The 19,693-nt window shown below is 39.7% G+C and overlaps 1 protein-coding gene across 4 annotated transcripts in view; it reads right to left on the bottom strand.

Annotated features, from left to right (window-relative positions):
• Positions 1 to 19,692, bottom strand: part of IFTAP (intraflagellar transport associated protein) — a 79,208-nt gene extending 59,516 nt beyond the window's left edge. The window contains exons 1-3 of one of the 4 annotated variants that reach the window (XM_069555156.1): positions 19,549 to 19,677; positions 13,160 to 13,217; positions 259 to 414 (exon numbers count right to left, since the gene is read on the bottom strand). In XM_069555156.1, coding sequence (XP_069411257.1) covers positions 259 to 391 — 133 coding nt within the window. In that variant the 5' untranslated portion in view covers positions 392 to 414; positions 13,160 to 13,217; positions 19,549 to 19,677. Of the gene's footprint in view, positions 1 to 258; positions 439 to 13,159; positions 13,218 to 13,812; positions 13,891 to 19,548 lie in introns of those variants that run through there. The other 3 variants (XM_069555157.1, XM_069555154.1, XM_069555155.1) reach the window with 3 other exon arrangements.
• Position 19,693: the final 1 nt, after the last annotated feature.

The raw sequence follows: 19,693 nt of genomic DNA, 5'->3' as shown, positions 1-19,693 counted from the left end.
AATCATAATAAAATTCGTTACCTCTACTGGGCTTCCCTGCTGGCTCAGTTGGTAAAGAATCCACCTGCAATATGGGAGACCTGGGTTCAATCCCTGGGTTAGGAAGATCCCGTGGAAGAGAACCAGTATCCTTGCCTGGAGAATCCCCAGGGACAGAGGAGCCTGAGGAGCTACAGTCCATGGAATTGCAAAGAATTGGACACAACTGAGCAACTTTCACTTCACTACTGTTATAGAAAGTTTACTTTTCCATTTTACCTTTTGAAAGATGAGTGAATGTTGTCAGAAATTCTTCATATGTTTGCTCATGACAATTAACAAACTTATCCAAGACTTCTTCAATTAGCCGATCTTCATCCATCATCTCCAATTCTGGTGTCTGGGCAGGCATTCCTATTCATAAGGCCACTTTATCTACGAGACCAAGAAAAACATGAGCTACGGTGAGTTGTGCAGTACCAGCCTCTTGAAAATATTCTAGATGGGTAGGTGGAAGAATTCCAAGACCCCAAAAGGACAAATCAAGATAGTTATTAGAGTGATATACCCTGGTTTAAGAGACCAGAGTTATATTCATCTCTCAACTGCAGGATTGTTAACTATCCCAATTTTATTTTTGCTTGTTTCCTGGTTACCATCTTCTTAATTCACAGGAAAATCATCACACAGTTACATAACTAGAAACTAAAAATCTTTCAAGGTGAGCTAAACCAACCACTCATCCAAAGACAACAGCAACAGTTGCTAATATTTGTTACTTATTGAGCACCTATTAGATACCAGGTACTGTTCTTTAACTTCATAACAATTTTAGCTCAGACTACAGAGCCAGTAAGCAGAAATGTCAGTTCTAGAAGTGTGACCCTAGAACCCATGCCCCTAAATACTTCACTATGTTTCTCTATCTATTGCATGACATACACACACACACCCTCCATACTCTGGTACTATTGCTGCCAAACAGTTGACTTGTCTGTGCTTTAACACATCCAGATATTGGAAACCCTTTATGTTCCAAAGAAGCCTTTGGACAGCTCTATTAAAGCTTCCTTCTAAAACAGCCTAAATGTGTCTTTGTGTTCCATACCCAAACTGGTCCTGGGCCCCTGGAGGGGACTGAACCATTTCAATTCTTTTCATACATGATATCCTTTCAAATATTTGGGCAAGCCTATCCTGTCCTTTCTCAATCTTATTTAATCCACTTACATAAATTTATTTTTCAAAATTCAGTTCAGAATTCAGTTTGTCTCTGAAGGCTTTAGCTTTCCATCTCCCATCAGCACAAGAGCACATCATAACTTCTGTGTTGCTTCTCTCTGCTGTGTCCACTGTCCCACTTATCCCCGTGTATTGTAAATAGTTGTATACATGTCTGTGTCTTCTATGAGACCTGGAGCCCGTGAGAGAAAGGGTCCATATCTTTTCATAGCTCAGGACAGGGCACAGAGTTGGCGGTCCATCCATCTCAAGCTAAAATTATTCATTTGAGCAGGTACTATAGTCAAATATTGTTAGAAGTTGGCCAAAAACTCTGCTAAGCCTACCCGGTCACTGTATCTGTACCTTATGTGACATGGCTTTGAATCCTTTCACCCTTCTGATCAATCTACCTGGAAAAGATTTCACACTGTCTGCATCCCTTTAAAATATGTCATCCAGAAATGAAGACAAGATTCCAGGAACAGTCTGGAGACAATGAGATTTGATTAACTCTCATATTCTAAATGGCTCACTCCTACTTCATGCAAAGATCGTGGCCCCTTCACATTGTCAGATCACTGACTACTTCGCTAACTAAACGCTTGTCAGCTGAGACAATACCTCAATCCTTGAGGAGTCTGAACTTTGTTTTTAGTTGTGATATTTCACCTTGTTGAATTCCGTTCATTCTGTGTGAAATATGATTCTTACACAGCTTTGAGAAAAACGACAATCTACAAAAAGCAGAAGAATAATGACAGCCTACATAGCCAGTGTGATTCACGGAAGGGGTTCTCCGATACTACATAAATTCCGTGGTTCTTCTATTTTTCCGGAATAAAAGTGAACATCTGGTGTCTGTTATTAACTTTATTATTTGATACTTACCATAAAGTTAAGGAAAAACAAATCAAAAATATATTCACAAGATGATACCCAAACTCACTCAGTGGCAAGACCCAACCTGCATTAACATGAAAGTGTTTGTGGCTTTTATTTATTCTGTATAAATAGTATTACTATTTACGTTTCCCTGAAAAAAAACTAATGGGCTTGCTTTTGAGGTGCTTTTCCAGAACCCACTGCAGATTTTGTGTATTAATAATATGTGGCATTTGCCCTGATTACCTTTCTAAACTCCAAAACACTTTTGAACTCTGAAAGATAACTGACTCCAAGAGTTTTAAATAGGAAGTATGAAGCTACAGGTACCTCTCAAGACTGCTGTAAGGATTAGATGAATATACAGGGGGCCTCAAGAAATGTCAGCCATGAGGATGACAACAACGGATAAGTCTTAGTATTCTGTCCTTTGTTTACATGAAGACCTGTGTTGACTGTGACCCCTTTGACTTTGAAGGTACTAATATTACCCAAAGATCAATCAAGAGAATTCATGATGCATTACAACCCTAGATAAAACATGACATTGTAGCAGTCCAAGTGAAAATAAAAAGTCTAGCTATACACCAACCCAAAATGAAAGAAACAATTTGTACCTGAAAATTAGGTATAAGAAAAAGCACCAGTTACAGTTTATGCAAATTTACCTATAATACTGCCAGGCTTCAGCAACCCATAGTTTAATAAATTATGCTTGTAACTGCTAGCTAATAAATAATGATAAATTCAAAGGTGGTTATTATTTAACTATCAGTAGGACAAATACTTAATTACCAAAATGTTAATGTCAATCTGCTTTTCCAGAAGTGGACCCCAGCAAAATTCCAGCACTGTATTATAGCAACCTCTTCCTCAAGCCATCTCAGGTAATCTACTTCTGCAGACAAATATCAAGCAGAAGCAGACAGGTTGTATTTTATATTGCTGTAAATGCCTTCCCATGGATGCTTTGAGAGTTATAATAGGAATTCCTTTAGACATGCTTTGCAATTCTCAAATTGGTATATTTTGAGTATTTAGCCTTAACACATCTCAGTTTTACTAAAGGCAGACAATTAACGGGCTGTGCACAGCACAAATTCAGCATCTTTCAATGTCTTTAATTTTGTTCCTGTGGTTATCACAATACAGTAACTGTACGGACTTCTTAAAAAGGCTTGCAAAATCCAGCTTTACAAGCTGTCATGATTTAAAGAGTTTAACCCACCTTCAAATTTAGAACTTTCCTTATCTATGAAAATACAAATAACCTCATGTTAAAAGTCCTCAGAGACTGACAGAGCAGATAATCATTTACCAGACAATCAAGTGGTTTATGCAAATCCTAGTGGTTTTCTAGAAGGAAGCATTGCTTTTTCAGTTACCATTCACATCAGTTTGTGTTTTTACTATGAAGTATTTTTCTAAAAGAGAAAAAGGAATGTTTGGGAATGCATGTAAGAATTAAAGATTTTAAAATTTTAAAAATAAAAAACTTTAAAAAAAAAGAGAAAAAGGAAGAGACAGAGATATACTTGTCTGGATAACAGGATTCTTTGATTTGGTTTTTTTGTCTTAAAGCTTAAAGCTCCACATAAAAAAGACCCAGAACATATTGTGATGATAAGTAAATGTGTAACAACATACACTTTCATAATCACAGCCTCCAAAAGGAACCACTGGGAGGATGTATTGCTCTGCTTGGACTACTGAACTCCACAAAAGACCACAAGCTTTCTTAGGAACAGGATTCTCTTCTTACTGAGTCCCTGGGAGCTAGCAAAAGAACCACACCATCTTCCTGGAGACCCGCTTTCTTCCTATCAAATAACAAAACTAATGACCACTCAAGCCAGGTAGTGTCATCTGCTCTCTGAAAGAACACACAACACATCCAGGCTGGTACTGAACCCAAGTTTGCTCACTGCCAGAAAGAACAATACTTGAGAGACAAGTATTGGTAAAAAAAAAGGAAAAGCTGCCTTATTCAGGAGGCCAGTGACCTGGGGAGATGGTGGGCTAATGTCCTAAGGTCATCTCCAAGTTGCTGGCTAGGAGACCAAGGTTTTCACGGGGAGTTTCAGGGATGTACAAGCAGGGGTTGACATGCAGAACGGCAGTCAGCTCCGATAATCATGTCCAAACTGGTCTAGTTAATGCCATCCTCATTAGGTGTTCATTAATTTTCTACTCAGGGTCATTCCATCCCCATGTCCTCGAGGTTGGTTTCTGAAATTCTTAAGCAAGCGAGATTAGTTCTCATTCTCTCCTCGTCAGCTTGTCATAATCTAGGCAGCTCTGAGCCATGCCAGGGCCAGCAGGAAAGGAAAATGCCCATGAACTTGAAAATCTGTGCTGTTCAAGATGGATCAGCTCATGCCCTGGCTATAAGCCCCCACTGTCAATCCTTCATTCCATTTCTATGGAACAGGGGCAAAGGTCTTTCTTTCTTTCTAGGAGAAAGCAAAAGCAATGGTTGGGACATTCTGTTATATACTTAAAGCCTTCATGATGGTTTAGGAGTTTCAGTTTTTAATTGACTCTCTCTGTGTCATCAATTTCAGGTCCACTTGGAGCCAGTCGGTTGAACCCACAGGACATTATCTCAACAGTTCGGGATCATAAATCAAGACACTGGTTTAAGCTAACAATAGAAAAAAATTATGTTGGGCTGTTTTTTCCTTTGCTTGCACATTCCCTCACTTCTCTAGAGAGTACCTGTTTGAATCTGCTCTTTGGAGCTCAGGGAAGGTTTAGGAGACTAAAGCCTTTTTATAAACAAGAGGCAAGCAGAGGACAGAGTGGGGATTGAGGGGTGATCTGTCCTGGGAAGGTCCCTGTAAAGGGTCCCACTCCTTTACAGACATTATTATAAAATAAGGTATGTGGAACTATCACCACTGATGCAGCGTTTTTTTGATACTTATCTTCAGATCCCTGCCTCATGTGACTTACTTAAAACACATTTGTCAGAGACAAGAGCAAGAAGCCTTAAGAAACAAGTCACCCTGAGCTAGTAACCTTTCAAAACATATAATCTGCTTTCTAACAGTAGAGAAAGGTATATGCCTGCAAAATCGTGTTTGTTGTTGTTGTTAACTGTGAGGCTTACTGCTGATACTTGAAAGCAATAGATAACACATTTTTAAAGAGTTTTGCAGGGACTATCAAAGCCCACTGTCTCAAATTCTCATAGTTCTGTTCAAAGCTGCTCCTGAAGTATGAAAGGTAAAATGGGATATTTTACAAAGAACTCACAAAGCCTGAGGAAGGAAAATGTCAACCTTGGTGCTGCACAGGCTAGGTCTCTTTTTATACTTTGGAAAATGAACAAATCTCAAATGACCAAATTACACAGTAAGGGTACAGATTTATTTACATGACAGAAGAGACCCAGTATAAACTGACAGCCTCTGCCTTGACTGAACAACAACTATTTTGCATCCTATAATATTTTCATGTTGTTTAGATCATATTAAGGAGAATGAAATTCAGTGACAGAAATTGGCACAGATTCTCAGAGTTGAGAGAAACCTAAAGGTCACCTAGTTCAATCACAGAATACAAATGAATGAATCTGAAAAAGAAACTTAAGTGAGGTTTTTTGCCAACTAATGACTCTACTGGTGAGCAGCATTATGTGGTTCTCATCAACAGTAATGAGATGTTCCTGGTTATGATTTTTAATGCATAGATGAAGTCATCAGGAAATTAAGAAATAAGCAGCAATCTCACTCAGGTTGGGTGTATTCATGTGTCTGACTACAACTACGTTCTTTATCCCAATAACATAGAAAACATCTTGAGGCAAAATGCACACACACACACACACACACACACACACACACATATATCATTTGTTTTAGACATTTACCAATACAAACAGGAAAACAAAGGAAAAGAGGAAGACATAAATACAAAACTTCTTATGAAATAGAAGAGGATCTAAAATCCTTTACAGTTTTTTATCTGGGTGATAAAAACATACCAATGAGCCTTTTCTAACACTTTAAAAAGCATGGAATTCTGTATTACCACCAAAAAAGCTGACAGTATAAGCCTCTAGATTTCCATATAGATTCCCCTGGATACAACCCTTTGCAGCGAATATTAAAGGAAGCCTTTGGTAGGAGGCAGGAGAGGCTTGGAGATAACTGCTAACTATAAAGCTTTAGAAGAACAGATTCCCAGGTCGTTCGGTGCCAACACAGGAGACGCAGGTTCGACCCATGGGCTGGGAAGATCCCCTGGAGAAGGAAATGGCAACCCACTCCAGTATCCTTGCCTGGAAAATTTCATGGACAGAGGAGCCTGGCAGGCTACGTCCATGGGGTCACAAAAGAGTCAGACACGGCTTAGTGACTAAACAACAACAAAGCTTTAGAGGAGAAAAGCTGCATATTGTCATCTGTGCAGAGGTCTCAGAAGTTGGCACATCTTTGTTATACTTTTTCCTTGACAAAAATCTCATCTTAAGGAAAAGAGAAAGAGAAAACACCCAGTAAAAGTTTACCAAGAATGTTGGAACTCAGGCGTGTTGATGGTTTTCCTCCTGCAATAAGCTCTAGAGAGTGGGAATAATACTAACCTATAAAATTACATGTTTAAGCAGAAAGTTTCCTCTTGAAAAATTTGCTTCCCTTTCCTGATCATCCATCCAAGTTACCATAATGGGGTTTCTTGAAGCTATAATTTATTAAGACTTGCTCATCAACAGATTGTATAAAATCAATTTTATTTCCCCAAAATATACTCTTCCTCCAAGCTGCTCAAGCCAATCCAGAAATGTCTACATTGACTCACTGAGGCAGGTCAACTATTAGACTGTTTTCAATTACACAGTTATTAATTCCATTAAACAAAAATGCAAAGAGTTAAGCATTCAGAACTTCCCTCTCCTTGCTTACTCCTTATTTTTTTTTTTTTAAAAAAAAAGCAAATTACCTGTGGACATGGAAGCTGAAAGATGTACCCATAAGACAAATTTTAGAAAATCCAGCGTTTTTGAAAGCAAAAAAATTACTTTTCCACTATCATTTTTGTTTCTTAATTTGCTTTTTTGAAAAATTTGAGTCAATCACCTACCTTCACCTCCTAACAAAGCTACAAACATATTCATTGATCACTGCTGCTGCTGCCAAGTCGCTTCAGTCGTGTTCGACTCTGTGTGACCCCATAGACGGCAACCCACCAGGCTCTGCCATCCCTGGGATTCTCTAGGCAAGAACACTGGAGTGGGTTGCCATTTCCTTCTCCAATGCATGACCTCCGGACTAGCACATTTTATCAAGAAAAATGTACAATACACATATTTCAATGTTACTCAAAACTGATCTCCTGGCCTCAGAAATGTGATCATCTACCTCAATGAGTTATGGACAATAATTGTGAGTATTTCAGTGAACATTTTTTCAAGGCCCCTGATAAACCTGTGGATCCAAACAGGCAGTAGAGTTTCTCAATCAACTTTAGAGCTCTATAATCACGCAATAAGGTTTCAATCATAAAAGAGTTATTAGCTCAACTGTAATCCCGCCTTCCCATGGATACAATGTCCCATTATTGTGCATGACAACTGTGGCACAAAAGCATCCACTCTCAATTAAACTCATCTCTTTGTCTGGCTTCCCAGCCTGTGGGCCACGTGCTCAGCACACAGTACTTCCACAAAACCAGAAAGCCTGCTTTAAAGCAACACCTGCACAGCTAGTTAGGAGCCGGTGTAGACCCACCAGACTCTGCTTTTAGGAATTCATTTCAAAAAGTGTTTCAAAATGCCAGATGGTGCAAATAATATCGACCTTCTCATTTGACATTCTCTTAAAAAGAAATAAGATTTTAAAGCTGTATTTCTCAGCTATTTTTGATTCTAAATTCCTATGACCGTAGAATAACAAATGGGCCTTAAGGAATAACACAATGATGCCCTAATTTCCAATTTCCCTCAGCACTTTATTTGCAATTTTGCTTCGATGTACACAACATAACACACACATACACCTACGTAAAAACCAATTTCTTTTTGCCAGCATGGTTTCTATACACAAAAGTAGTTCAGTTCAGTCGCTCAGTCATACCCGACTCTTTGCGACCCCATGAATCACAGCAGGCCAGGCCTCCCTGTCCATCACCATCTCCCAGAGTTCACTCAGACTCACGTCCATCGAGTCCGTGATGCCATCCAGCCATCTCATCCTCTGTCGTCCCCTTCTCCTCCTGCCCCCAATCCCTCCCAGCATCAGAGTCTTTTCCAGTGAGTCAACTCCTCACATGAGGTGGCCAAAGTACTGGAGCTTCAGCTTTAGCATCATTCCTTCCAAAGAAATCCCAGGGTTGATCTCCTTCAGAATGGACTGGTTGGATCTCCTTGCAGTCCAAGGGACTCTCAAGAGTCTTCTCCGACACCACAGTTCAAAAGCATCAATTCTTCGGCGCTCAGGTAGAAGTTAAGAAACACAAATTCCCTCCTTCTCTAAGAATAAAAATTTTAAGTGCATTTTCTTTCTGAAACAACACTGTAAATCACCTCTGAAATGTTGGTCCATTTTATTCCACAATTAGGAATCCTCCTTAAAAATCAGAGAATGTTCCGGTCATGTGGCTGCATTTAATTCATCACTTTAAATAAAAAATGACAACTCACTTGTCATGTTCTTCTCTTGACAATCCATCACACTAACTGTAGATTGCTTCCGTCTATGTTTCCTTTTCCTTCCTCTTTTCTCCTCTTTGCTAGTTTCGGTTGTGGCTTCTATCGTGGGATTCATTCAACAAGTCAGACATCTCCCTTTCCCATACTATTTATATTATTTGCTGAAAAAAATTCAGCCACTTATTTACAAAAGTAAAACTTGTCTATGCCTGTTTGAATGCTATGAAAAGCTGTCATCGACCTTATTTCAAACACTTGCTAACCCGTTGGGCAATAATGTCATTTAAGTTGTTTCTTCATTTATAAAAGGGGATGGAAATGCTTGACAGGTCACTACATTGCTTGAGAAACACTGTCACGAGTTCACAAAACTGTGCTCCTCCTCTGCCCGCCTCAGTTCACCATGTACACACACTCTTGCAGCTGTTACCCTTTCAAGTTATTTAACTCTTCTAGCCTTAAGTAGTGTGAATGTAGGTATAAAGGGACAGGATTTGAAGTTGTCTTCCATCTCTGACGTTCTATTTTTCTCCAACTGTGTTTCCTTTTTATTCAATTACTATGACAGTATATCCCATTACTAAGTCTCTTATCTCCTCTGTGGAATGAAGATTATTTTACTCTGTAATGACACTGACTTGTATTCTTTAATTGACCACTGTCTTTGGAGTTAAGGTAGAAGAAATACACATATCGCAGTATGAATTTGACTCTGCCCCAATAATTGTGATTTCTTGGTGAACTTTTAAGAAAGGGTGACTACTTCCTACTATCATGCAAGCTCCTTAAGGCAAGACCTGTGTCTGTAATATTTTTTTTTCCCTAATCCTCCACAGTGGAGGTACACAGTGGATGCTGTATAAATATTGTTCATGACTTCACATTTAGCTTCTGTGCTAGCATTTTGATAGGCTGGGGACAATGAACCCACTCAGCAACCAACTACCTGTTTCCTGGTGTTAGTAGAATGCAAAGGCTAAAGCGCTTACCTAAACCCACCCCTGGTTTCTGCGTTGCATTGATTATTTTGTATTTATTGTGGAGATATCCACTATGTCAATTAGATGAGAGCTGCCACTGATGCTGGAATTTCAAGTGCCATAATCATTATACGACACCATGAATAGGTTAGGGGAATAACCCAATGCTCTTTTGCAGAAAGAGATTTAAACAATCACTGTAGGAGTAACCAGAAGAGATGATGACTTTTTTTAAAGAATGGATCAACATTTCAAAGGATGAAAATCAGCCAAACAACTGAGCTACTTGCTCGGTTTTTAAAAAGTCAACCCTGAAAACGCATCCTAAAATTTTCCAAAAAATGAACATCTTTACTTTTACAAATAAATTTATGGCACCATCATCATTACACAGATTTATTGAGTATACTCTCTATAACAGACACTTCATATCCATCCATCCTCCCAATAAGGCAGGTATCACCGTTGTTTTAGAGATAAGGACTGAAGCTCAAAAAGGCCATTCAGCTAGTAAGTGGCAGAACTCAGACTCAAATCCAAATCTATCTACCTCTAATCACTACATTCTATCATCTAAGCCACACAGAACCTGATTAAATGACCAACAACACTGAACGGCCTGATAGATTACATTATATTTACCCAATGGAATTTTAGGCAAGTATTAAAAATTATAAAGGTGGAAATATACATTTCATAGTATATATGAAATAACATCACATTGAAAAGATAAAACACAATTTAAATACATTCTTATCATAATTATTAATGTATGTACACCTGGATAAAAATTAGAACACAAAAAAATTTATGGTTAGGAAATGGGCTTAATAAATGGTATATATTTTTCTTGAGGTAACTGTTTTTAATGGATTGTTTTAAAATTAAGTCAGCTACAGTAATCAAGGCAGTGTGGTATTGGTGAAAGAATATACAAAGAGATCAATGGAACCGAACAGAGAACCCAGGATAGATCCACCTAAGTAGAGCTAACTGATCTCTGACAGAGGAGCAAGGGCAACACAACAGAGGAAAAATAGTCTTTTCAACAAAGGATTCTGGAACAACTGGACACCCACAAGCAAAAATAGGAATCTAGGCTTATTAATAAAATGGATCACTGAACAAAGAGTAAACCACAAAATTATGGAACTCCTACAAGTTTTATATCAGAAGAAAACCTAGATGACCTTGGATATGGCAATGGAGTTTTTAGATACAACACTAAAGGCATGATCCATGAAAAATATAATTGATAAGCTGAACTTCACCAAAATTAAAGACTTACGCGCGCCAAAAAACACAGACAAGAGAACGAAAAGAAAAGCCATATGATGGGAGAAAATACTTGCAAAAAAAAAATCTGATAAAGAACTGTTATCCAAAATATACAAAGAACTCTTAAGATGCAACAACGAAAAGACAAATAACCTGATTAAAAAATAGGCCAAACACCTTAGTAGACACCTCACTGAAGAAGACGTACAGATTACAAGCAAATGAAGAGATGTTCGCATCAAGTCATTAGGGAAGTGACAAAATTAAAACAGTGAGATGCTACACACCTATCAGCATTGCCAAGATCCAGAATGTTGACCACATCAACTGCTGGTGAGGATGTAAGCAACATGAACTCTCATTCATTGCTAGTGGGTATACAAAATCATAAAGACAGTTTGGAGGTTTCTTACAAAACTAAACATACTCTTACCATATGATTCACTAACAGGGCTCCTTCGTATTTACCCAAAGGACTTGAAAACTTACATCCACACAAAAACCTGGACATGGATGTTTATAGCAGCTTTATTTATAACTGCCAAAATCTGAAAGCAACCAAGGTGTCGTTTCGTAGGAAGACAGATGAACTGTGGATATCCAGGCAATGAAATACTACTATTCAGAGCTAAAAACAAATGAGCTATCAAGTCATAGAAAGACATGGAGGAAACTTAAATGCATGCTACTAAGTGAAAGAAGCCAATCTGAAAACTATATGACATCGTGAAATCTGCAAAAGTATGGAAACAATAAAAAAAAGATTAGTGGTTTCAGGGGTTGAGGAAAGGGAGCAGTGAGTAGGTGGAGAACAGAGAACTTTTAGGGCAGTGAAATTATTCTGCATGATCCTGTAATAATAGATACATGCCATTATACATTTGTCCAAACCCCTGAATGTACACCACCAAGAGTGAATGTTAATTTAAACTCTGAACTTTGAGTGATAATAATGTGTCAGTGTGGGCTTCCTTGGTGGCTCAGTGGGTAAAGAATCCACCTGCAATGCAGGAGATCTGGGTTCGATCCCTGAGTTGGGAAGATCCCCTGGAGGAGGGCACGGCAACCTACTCCAGTATTCTTGCCTGGAGAATCCCCACGGAAAAAGGAACCTGGCGGGCTGCAGTCCATGGGGTTGCAAACAGTCGGTCACAACTGAGCGACTAAGCACAGCACAATGTGTCAATGCAGGTTCATCTATTTTAACAAATGTATCTCTGATGGGAGGTACTGATAACAAGAGGCTATGAATGAGTAGGGGCACCAGGTATATGGGAAACTCTACTTTTCACACAATTTTGCTACAAACCTAAAACTGCTCTAAAAAATAAAGTTTATCTTAAAAATTAAGCCAGCTTTTACATCTGCTCTGAACCCCTTGGTTTACTCTTCCTTTGACTGTGAAACTTTGCAATAGGGACGGGGGAGGCTACTATTACAGTTTTTAAGACTGCTGTGGAATATTTTCCTTGACAGAACATTTATTTACTCTTTTTGCAACAGTCTTTTGAGGTAGATATTTCTATCCCCACTTCAGAGATGAGGAAACACAGACTTAAGGATTAAGATGACTCCACCTGGAAAACAGCAAAGTTGGCAGAGAAAACCAGGGCCACTTGACTCTGAAGCCCATTTTCTTAATTACCCCATTGTATAATCCTACACAGCAGCTGCCCAATATAAAGTGGGCGGTAGGCCTCCCATAAACAGAACTCCTTTTGATTTTGAGAAGACCACTCAAAATCACTGACATTGGTACTAGTAGTTTCTGTTTTAGGAAAGATAATTTCCCATTTGAATTACGATAGCATTTATTTGTTGCTGTTGTTGCTATTTAGTCACCAAGTCGTGTCTGACTCTGTAAATCCCTGGACTGCAGCCCGCCAGGCTCTTTTGTCCATGGGATTTCCCAAGCCAGAATACTGGAGTGGGTTGCCATTTCCTTCTCCAGGGAATCTTTCCAACTAGGGGATCAAACCCATGACTCCTGTTTGGCTTGGCAGGTGGGTTCTTTACCACGGAGCCACCTGGGAAGCCCCAGTATTTATTTAAATCATATTACTTATATTCATTTTTCTAAAATGTTTTTGATAAATCAGGTTTCTACCAGGGCTTTTTTTTCTGTCTTTACAGATGAATAGTAGATTAGGTTTTCATTGCTCACCAGTAAGGAAACAGTTAAATCTTGAGGGTACACCCTGGTGGATATCTCCCTCAACCATCTAAAGAAAAAAAAAAAAGTCACAGTCAGTTACTCCCGTTAGATCTGCGTTCACTGGGACATCTGTAGGCACACATACGTGCTCTGTTTACCATCATCCTTCTGCAGGCCACGGTCAGAGTCAGCAGTCAGTGAATCTTCCCCAAGTGCTGACATTTAATACCGGGTTTAGCGGCAAAGATTGAGAGAGGGCTGAGCAGACCCCTGGCCTTCAGGTAGGTCCAATAACTTCATTTCTACTGGAGCTAAAACCTGGGAGCTTACGCTTGTCAACTTTTAGGGAAAGATGCCCCCTTCAGCAGTATGTTAGTTCCAGTTGGACTGGGTGTCTAGATAGGGAAGGGATGATGTAGAATTTGGAGAGAAAGGGGCTTTCTGGTCTCAGGCTGCAACAAGGATTTTACTCCTGTGGCATCCAAGTTGACATATTAAACTTAGTGCATAAATGCTTCTCTGATACAAGGGTCAGAAGGAAGACCCAATCCTGGCTCCACTGTCAGCAAAAAAAAATCAAACAATGTGTGCCTCAAGCCTGATTAACTGTGCAAGATAGGGTTAATTCACACACTGAAAAGACTGTAGTTACATGAGGTTACCTGCTATTTGGGAGCAATCAGAAAACGTGGGCCACGCTGATCAGTAAGATTTAATGCTTCCGAGTACAGTAGCTTTCTTTGGAAGGGAAAAAAAAGTCAGTTCAAACACAGGAAACTACAAACCCAGACCTCACACCATTAGTCCTCTTTTGATTCTCAACTATGCCCTAGCTTCATAGTGAATAAGTGAAACGCTCCCTGCTGAGGGATGTTAGCATGGGGTTGAGAAACCTGTATAAATTTATTGGTCCCGTATTTCTGTCTCTTAAAAAGAATCTTTAATGTATTGACTTTGAAAGTTCCTTCAATTGAAGAACAGTGTCTTCTTTTTCAAACCCTGCCTGTTTTCATCTGGCCTATTTAAAGAGAAGCACTTCAGTAGATTATTTTAGTTATAGTATCACCTTTTAAAAACTCATTTAAAAACCGAGATGGGACAAATAGAGTCACATTGAAACCGTGGAAAATATACCATAGTCTACTCCTGTGAAGACACAAATTTAAGTTAGTAAAGCAAAGTTGCAAAATCTAAACTACATGGCAAAATAAAGTGAAAACACTTTCAATGTTCTTGTGCATTCTTTAAATACATAAGTCATCCGGCCATGGTTTAAAATTTGTAATCTAAAAATTAAACACACAAACACTTTGTGTTTCAAGAAGAGGTAATTCATCTTAACAGTAATCAACTTTACCACTATTTTTAGGGCCCTGTAATTATGGGGTGAGCCAAGAGCAGGACATCAAAGGGAAAACAGGTCAGGAATCTTTGGGCACCCAAAAAGGCTACACAAAGAGGTAGTATTGGTCATGTCTTGCCTAAGAAATGTTTGTTTAATCTGCAATAACCATGTTTTCCTTTTGAGGAGTCAAAATCCCTATGAACTTTATTTATAATCAATTTTTTTTAGTAATCTTTTTGTTTTTTCAATGAGAACACATTGTATAGCACAGAGAACTCTACGTGAGGCACTGTGGTGACCTGAACGAGAAGGAAGTCCAAAAGGGAGGGGATATGTGTATATGTGTGGCTGATTCATTTTGTTGTATAGTAGAAACTCAAACAATGTTGCAAAGCAATTATACTCCAATAAAAATTAATTTAAAATTCAAAATCCCGATTAAAGATCTAAATGTAAGATCAGAAACTATAAAACTCCTAGAGGAGAACATAGGCAAAACACTCTCAGACATAAATCACAGCAGGATCCTCTATGATCCACCTCCCAGAATTCTGGAAATAAAAGCAAAAATAAACAAATGGGATCTAATTAAAATTAAAAGCTTCTGCACAACAAAGGAAAATATAAGCAAGGTGAAAAGACAGCCATCTGAATGGGAGAAAATAATAGCAAATGAAGCAACTGACAAACAACTAATCTCAAAAATATACAAGCAACTTCTGCAGCTCAACTCCAGAAAAATAAACGACCCAATCAAAAAATGGGCCAAAGAACTAAATAGACATTTCTCCAAAGAAGACATACGGATGGCTAACAAACACATGAAAAGATGCTCAACATCACTCATTATTAGAGAAATGCAAATCAAAACCACAATGAGGTACCACTTCACACCAGTCAGAATGGCTGCGATCCAAAAATCTGCAAGCAATAAATGCTGGAGAGGGTGTGGAGAAAAGGGAACCCTCCTACACTGTTGGTGGGAATGCAAACTAGTACAGCCACTATGGAGAACAGTGTGGAGATTCCTTAAAAAATTGCAAATAGAACTACCTTATGACCCAGCAATCCCACTTCTGGGCATACACACCGAGGAAACCAGAATTGAAAGAGACACATGTACCCCAATGTTCATCGCAGCACTGTTTATAATAGCCAGGACATGGAAACAACCTAGATGTCCATCAGCAGATGAATGGATAAGAAAGCTGTGGTACATATACACAATGGAGTATTACTCAGCCGTTAAAAAGAATTCATTTGAATCAGTTCTGATGAGATGGATGAAACTGGAGCCAATTATACAGAGTGAAGTAAGCCAGAAAGAAAAACACCAATACAGTATACTAACACATATATATGGAATTTAGGAAGATGGCAATGATGACCCTGTATGCAAGACAGGGAAAGAGACACAGATGTGTATAATGGACTTTTGGACTCAGAGGGAGAGGGAGAGGGTGGGATGATTTGGGAGAATGACATTCTAACATGTATACTATCATGTGAATTGAATCGCCAGTCTATGTCTGACGCAGGATGCAACATGCTTGGGGCTGGTGCCTGGGGATGACCCAGAAAGATGTTCTGGGGAGGGAGGTGGGAGGGGGGTTCATGTTTGGGAATGCATGTAAGAATTAAAGATTTTAAAATTTAAAAAATAAAAAACTAAAAATTAAAAAAAATAAATAAATAAATAAATAAATAAATACAATGGAAAACCTAAAAAAAAAAACAAAAAAAAAAAAAAAAAAAAATTCAAAATCCCCATGAACTTCAAAATGAAGCCAATAGGCTACAGTGAAACTTTCTGTTTAAAAGCAAGCACTCTTGGTGTATGGTCACCCCTTGGGATCTGGGATTCATTACCTCTGCATAGCGGGCCTTCTAGCCCAGTCATTACTGGGTGATGGCCAGTCTTCCCTGGTGTTTACAATAAGTAGGCGCTGGCGCGGGTGCTCCCTCAACCCCAGAGTGAGCAACTCTGAAAATCATCTGCACGTCATGCTGAGTGTGATCACTGCTGGTTTTCCTTTACTGAACTGAGTGCCAACAATATTTCCCTTTAGTTCCAATGGAGAGCATTTTCCTAGTTGCACAGATGCCTTCTCTCACATATACCTGGATAGGCCACAAGTAAATAAAACACTTGCCCAGGTTATTTCATAAGCAAGGCAAGTTGCTGAACCTGCAAACCACCATGTCTGAGGAAGAAAGAGGCTTGCTTCATAACCTTAGGCATAATCCTTCTCATTCAAGTTCCTCATTTGCTTTAATAACCCACATGATTATTAAAATATCACACTTTGAATCTCCCAAGCTAAAAATAACTAGAAGAAAACAATTAGCAATTAATTAAATCTGATCTTCAAGGCCCCACCAAAACTGCATTAGACTGACCATAGATTCCAAATGGCCCAAGGAAACTTTGCAGGCAGAATAAAACAAATTATATCATCAAATAATGTTTGCTGTATGGTATGCTATGCTCGGTCACTAAGTCCTGTCCAACTCTTTGCAACCCCATAGACTATAGCCCTGGAGAAGGCAATGGCACCCCACTCCAGTACTCTTGCCTGGGAAATCCCATGGGTGGAGGAGCCTGGTAGGCTACAGTCCACGGGGTAGCAAAGAGTCAGACACGACTGAGAGATTTCACTTTCACTTTTCACTTTCATGCATTGGAGAAGGAAATGGCAACCCAGTCCACTGTTCTTGCCTGGAGAATCCCAGGGACAGGGGAGCCTGGTGGACTGCCATCTATGGGGTAGCACAGAGTCGGACATGACTGACGCAACTTAGCAGCAGCAGCAGACTGTAGCCCCTCCAGGCTCCTGGACCAGTACATGGAATTTTCCAGGCAAGAATGCCGGAGTGGGTTGTCATTTCCTTCTCCAGGGGATCTTCCTGACCCAGGTATCAAACCTGCGTCTCCTGCACTGGCAGGCTAATGCTTATTCAATACTTATTATGCACCAGCATATATAATCACATATGTGCTGTGTGATTTACGTGTGTCATCTCATTTACTCTCAAAAATAACTCAACGAATAGATACTAATACTATCCCTACTTCACAGATAAGAAAACAGAGAAAATAAACTTGGCCAAGAGAGTTAAACAGCAAATATGTGTTTCAGCCCAAATTTGGACTCAGACAATCTAACTTAAGAGTCTGCATATTTAATCAGGAGTTAGTGGAAGGGTAACAAGAAGAATAAAATATTCCCTGTTACTTAAACTGAGCTCACCACCAACACCTCTGTCCTACTGTCCTATGCATGCACCGTCGTGTCCAACTCTTGGTGCCCCCGTGGACTACAGGCCCACCAGGCTCCTCTATGGGATTGCCCAAGCAAGAATACTGGAGTGGGTTGCCATTTCCTCCTCCAGGGGATCTTCCCTACCCAGGGATCAAACCCACATTTCCTGAATTGCAGGCAGATTCTTTACCACTGAGCCACCTGGGAGCCCCCTTCTGTTGCATCAGTTCAGTTCAGTCACTCAGTGGTGTTCGACTCTGTGACCCCATGGACTGTAGCACGCCAGGCTTCCCTGTCCATCAATCAACTCCCGGAGATTACTCAGACTCATGTCCATCAAGTTGGTGATGCCATCCAGCCATCTCATCCTCTGTCGTCCCCTTCTCCTCCTGCATACAATCTTTCTAGTATCAGGGTTTTTTTCAGTGACTTAGTTCTTCGCATCAGGTGCCCAAAGCACTGGAACTTCAGCTTCAGCATCATTCCTTCCAATGAATACTCAGAACTGATTTTCTTTAGGACTGACTATTGCATATGTTTATTCAATTCTCACCAGTCTAAAAAATTATCAATCTATGCCCACTAACCTGATTCCCAGACCTTAAAACCATTCTTATCAGCTAACTGTGCATTAACAACCTTACTTTTCATAAGTTCAAATATAATCATCACAACTAGGACTTACAGTGTACAAAGCCCTGTTCTAAGTGCTTTGCGTGTTATTAACTTACTAATCACAACTTACATCAACCAGTTAGGTAGGTAAAATTATCATTTTACAGATGAGGAAACTAGACACAGGTTAAATTACTTGCCCAAGGTAACATAGGAAGTGACAGAGCCAGGATTTGAATACAGGGAGTCAACTTTCAGAGTCCATCCTCTTAGCCAGTTTTTGAAACCTTAACAGTTTATTCTTAGAAGTCAAGTAATCTGTGCTTTTCTTGTTTCCTTTAATTTAGGAATTTAGTCTGCAAACAGGGAGTGTATTTCACATAAAGGCTCCTGATATCCCTTCAAGGTAGGTAATAATTTTTTTTAATTAATCAAGCTTACTTCATCTGATAAATATCTTTTTAAAAATCATACAAATATTACCTTCTGTATAATGCTGGTACCTCTTTTTTAACGCTTGCTTACAACAGAATTACTAAAGAAGTACTTCGAGGTTCTGGAACAGGAAAGGGATCTGAAATAATGGCCACTAACTCTCATTTTCTTATCCAAAGAGGGAGGAAGGGAGGGAGGGGAAGAGACAGTGGAGAGAAGAGGTGTTGGAAAACTTCTCTGCTTCCCTAAAAGAAATCTAAAACCGAAGCAAGAGCAGCTGAGAAAGCAAACAGCCTTTGGCGAGGTATTCGGTAAAGTCTAATTACCATATTTCCATGACTACATACAGGAATGGTAAAAAATCACTATCAGGTAAATTCTCCCCAGCACGCTGGGTATTCAGAGATTAATCTTTTGGTTCTGCAAAACACTCACAGCTTGGTATTCTCGATGCCCCCTTCAAACTCCCGCCCCAGCAACCTAAGGATGCCCAAGTGTGCAATTTTGAGCCCAGGCTCCAAAGCGTCCCGGCAAGAGATCGTGAGGACACTCGGCCAGGAGTCTCTTCAGGCGGCGGTTCCCAGGCAACCCCACTCTGGGCAGAAGCAGCTGTGCTTCCTACCCGGTCAGCTGTCCCCCGGAGAGGCTACAGCAACACCCGGGCGCGGGTAGCCTGACGCCCCTCCTGGTACGCAACTTTCCCATAACCTGGATGTTAGGTGTGCATCAGCCATTCTCACCTCCCATTCCCTAGTTTTCTGTCTTGGCTCCCAGCTAGTCACTTCGCATTTTTGGCGTCTTTACTCAGCGAGACTCGTCTCCTGGAGAAGCAACGATTGGAGCCACACGTCCCACAGAGAATGGATTCCTGGGAAATGTAGTTCT

This window comes from Ovis canadensis, chromosome 15 (assembly GCF_042477335.2).
Source record: "Ovis canadensis isolate MfBH-ARS-UI-01 breed Bighorn chromosome 15, ARS-UI_OviCan_v2, whole genome shotgun sequence".
Taxonomy (NCBI): Eukaryota; Metazoa; Chordata; class Mammalia; order Artiodactyla; family Bovidae; genus Ovis; species Ovis canadensis.
This window is presented reverse-complemented; position numbering and strand designations above follow the sequence as displayed.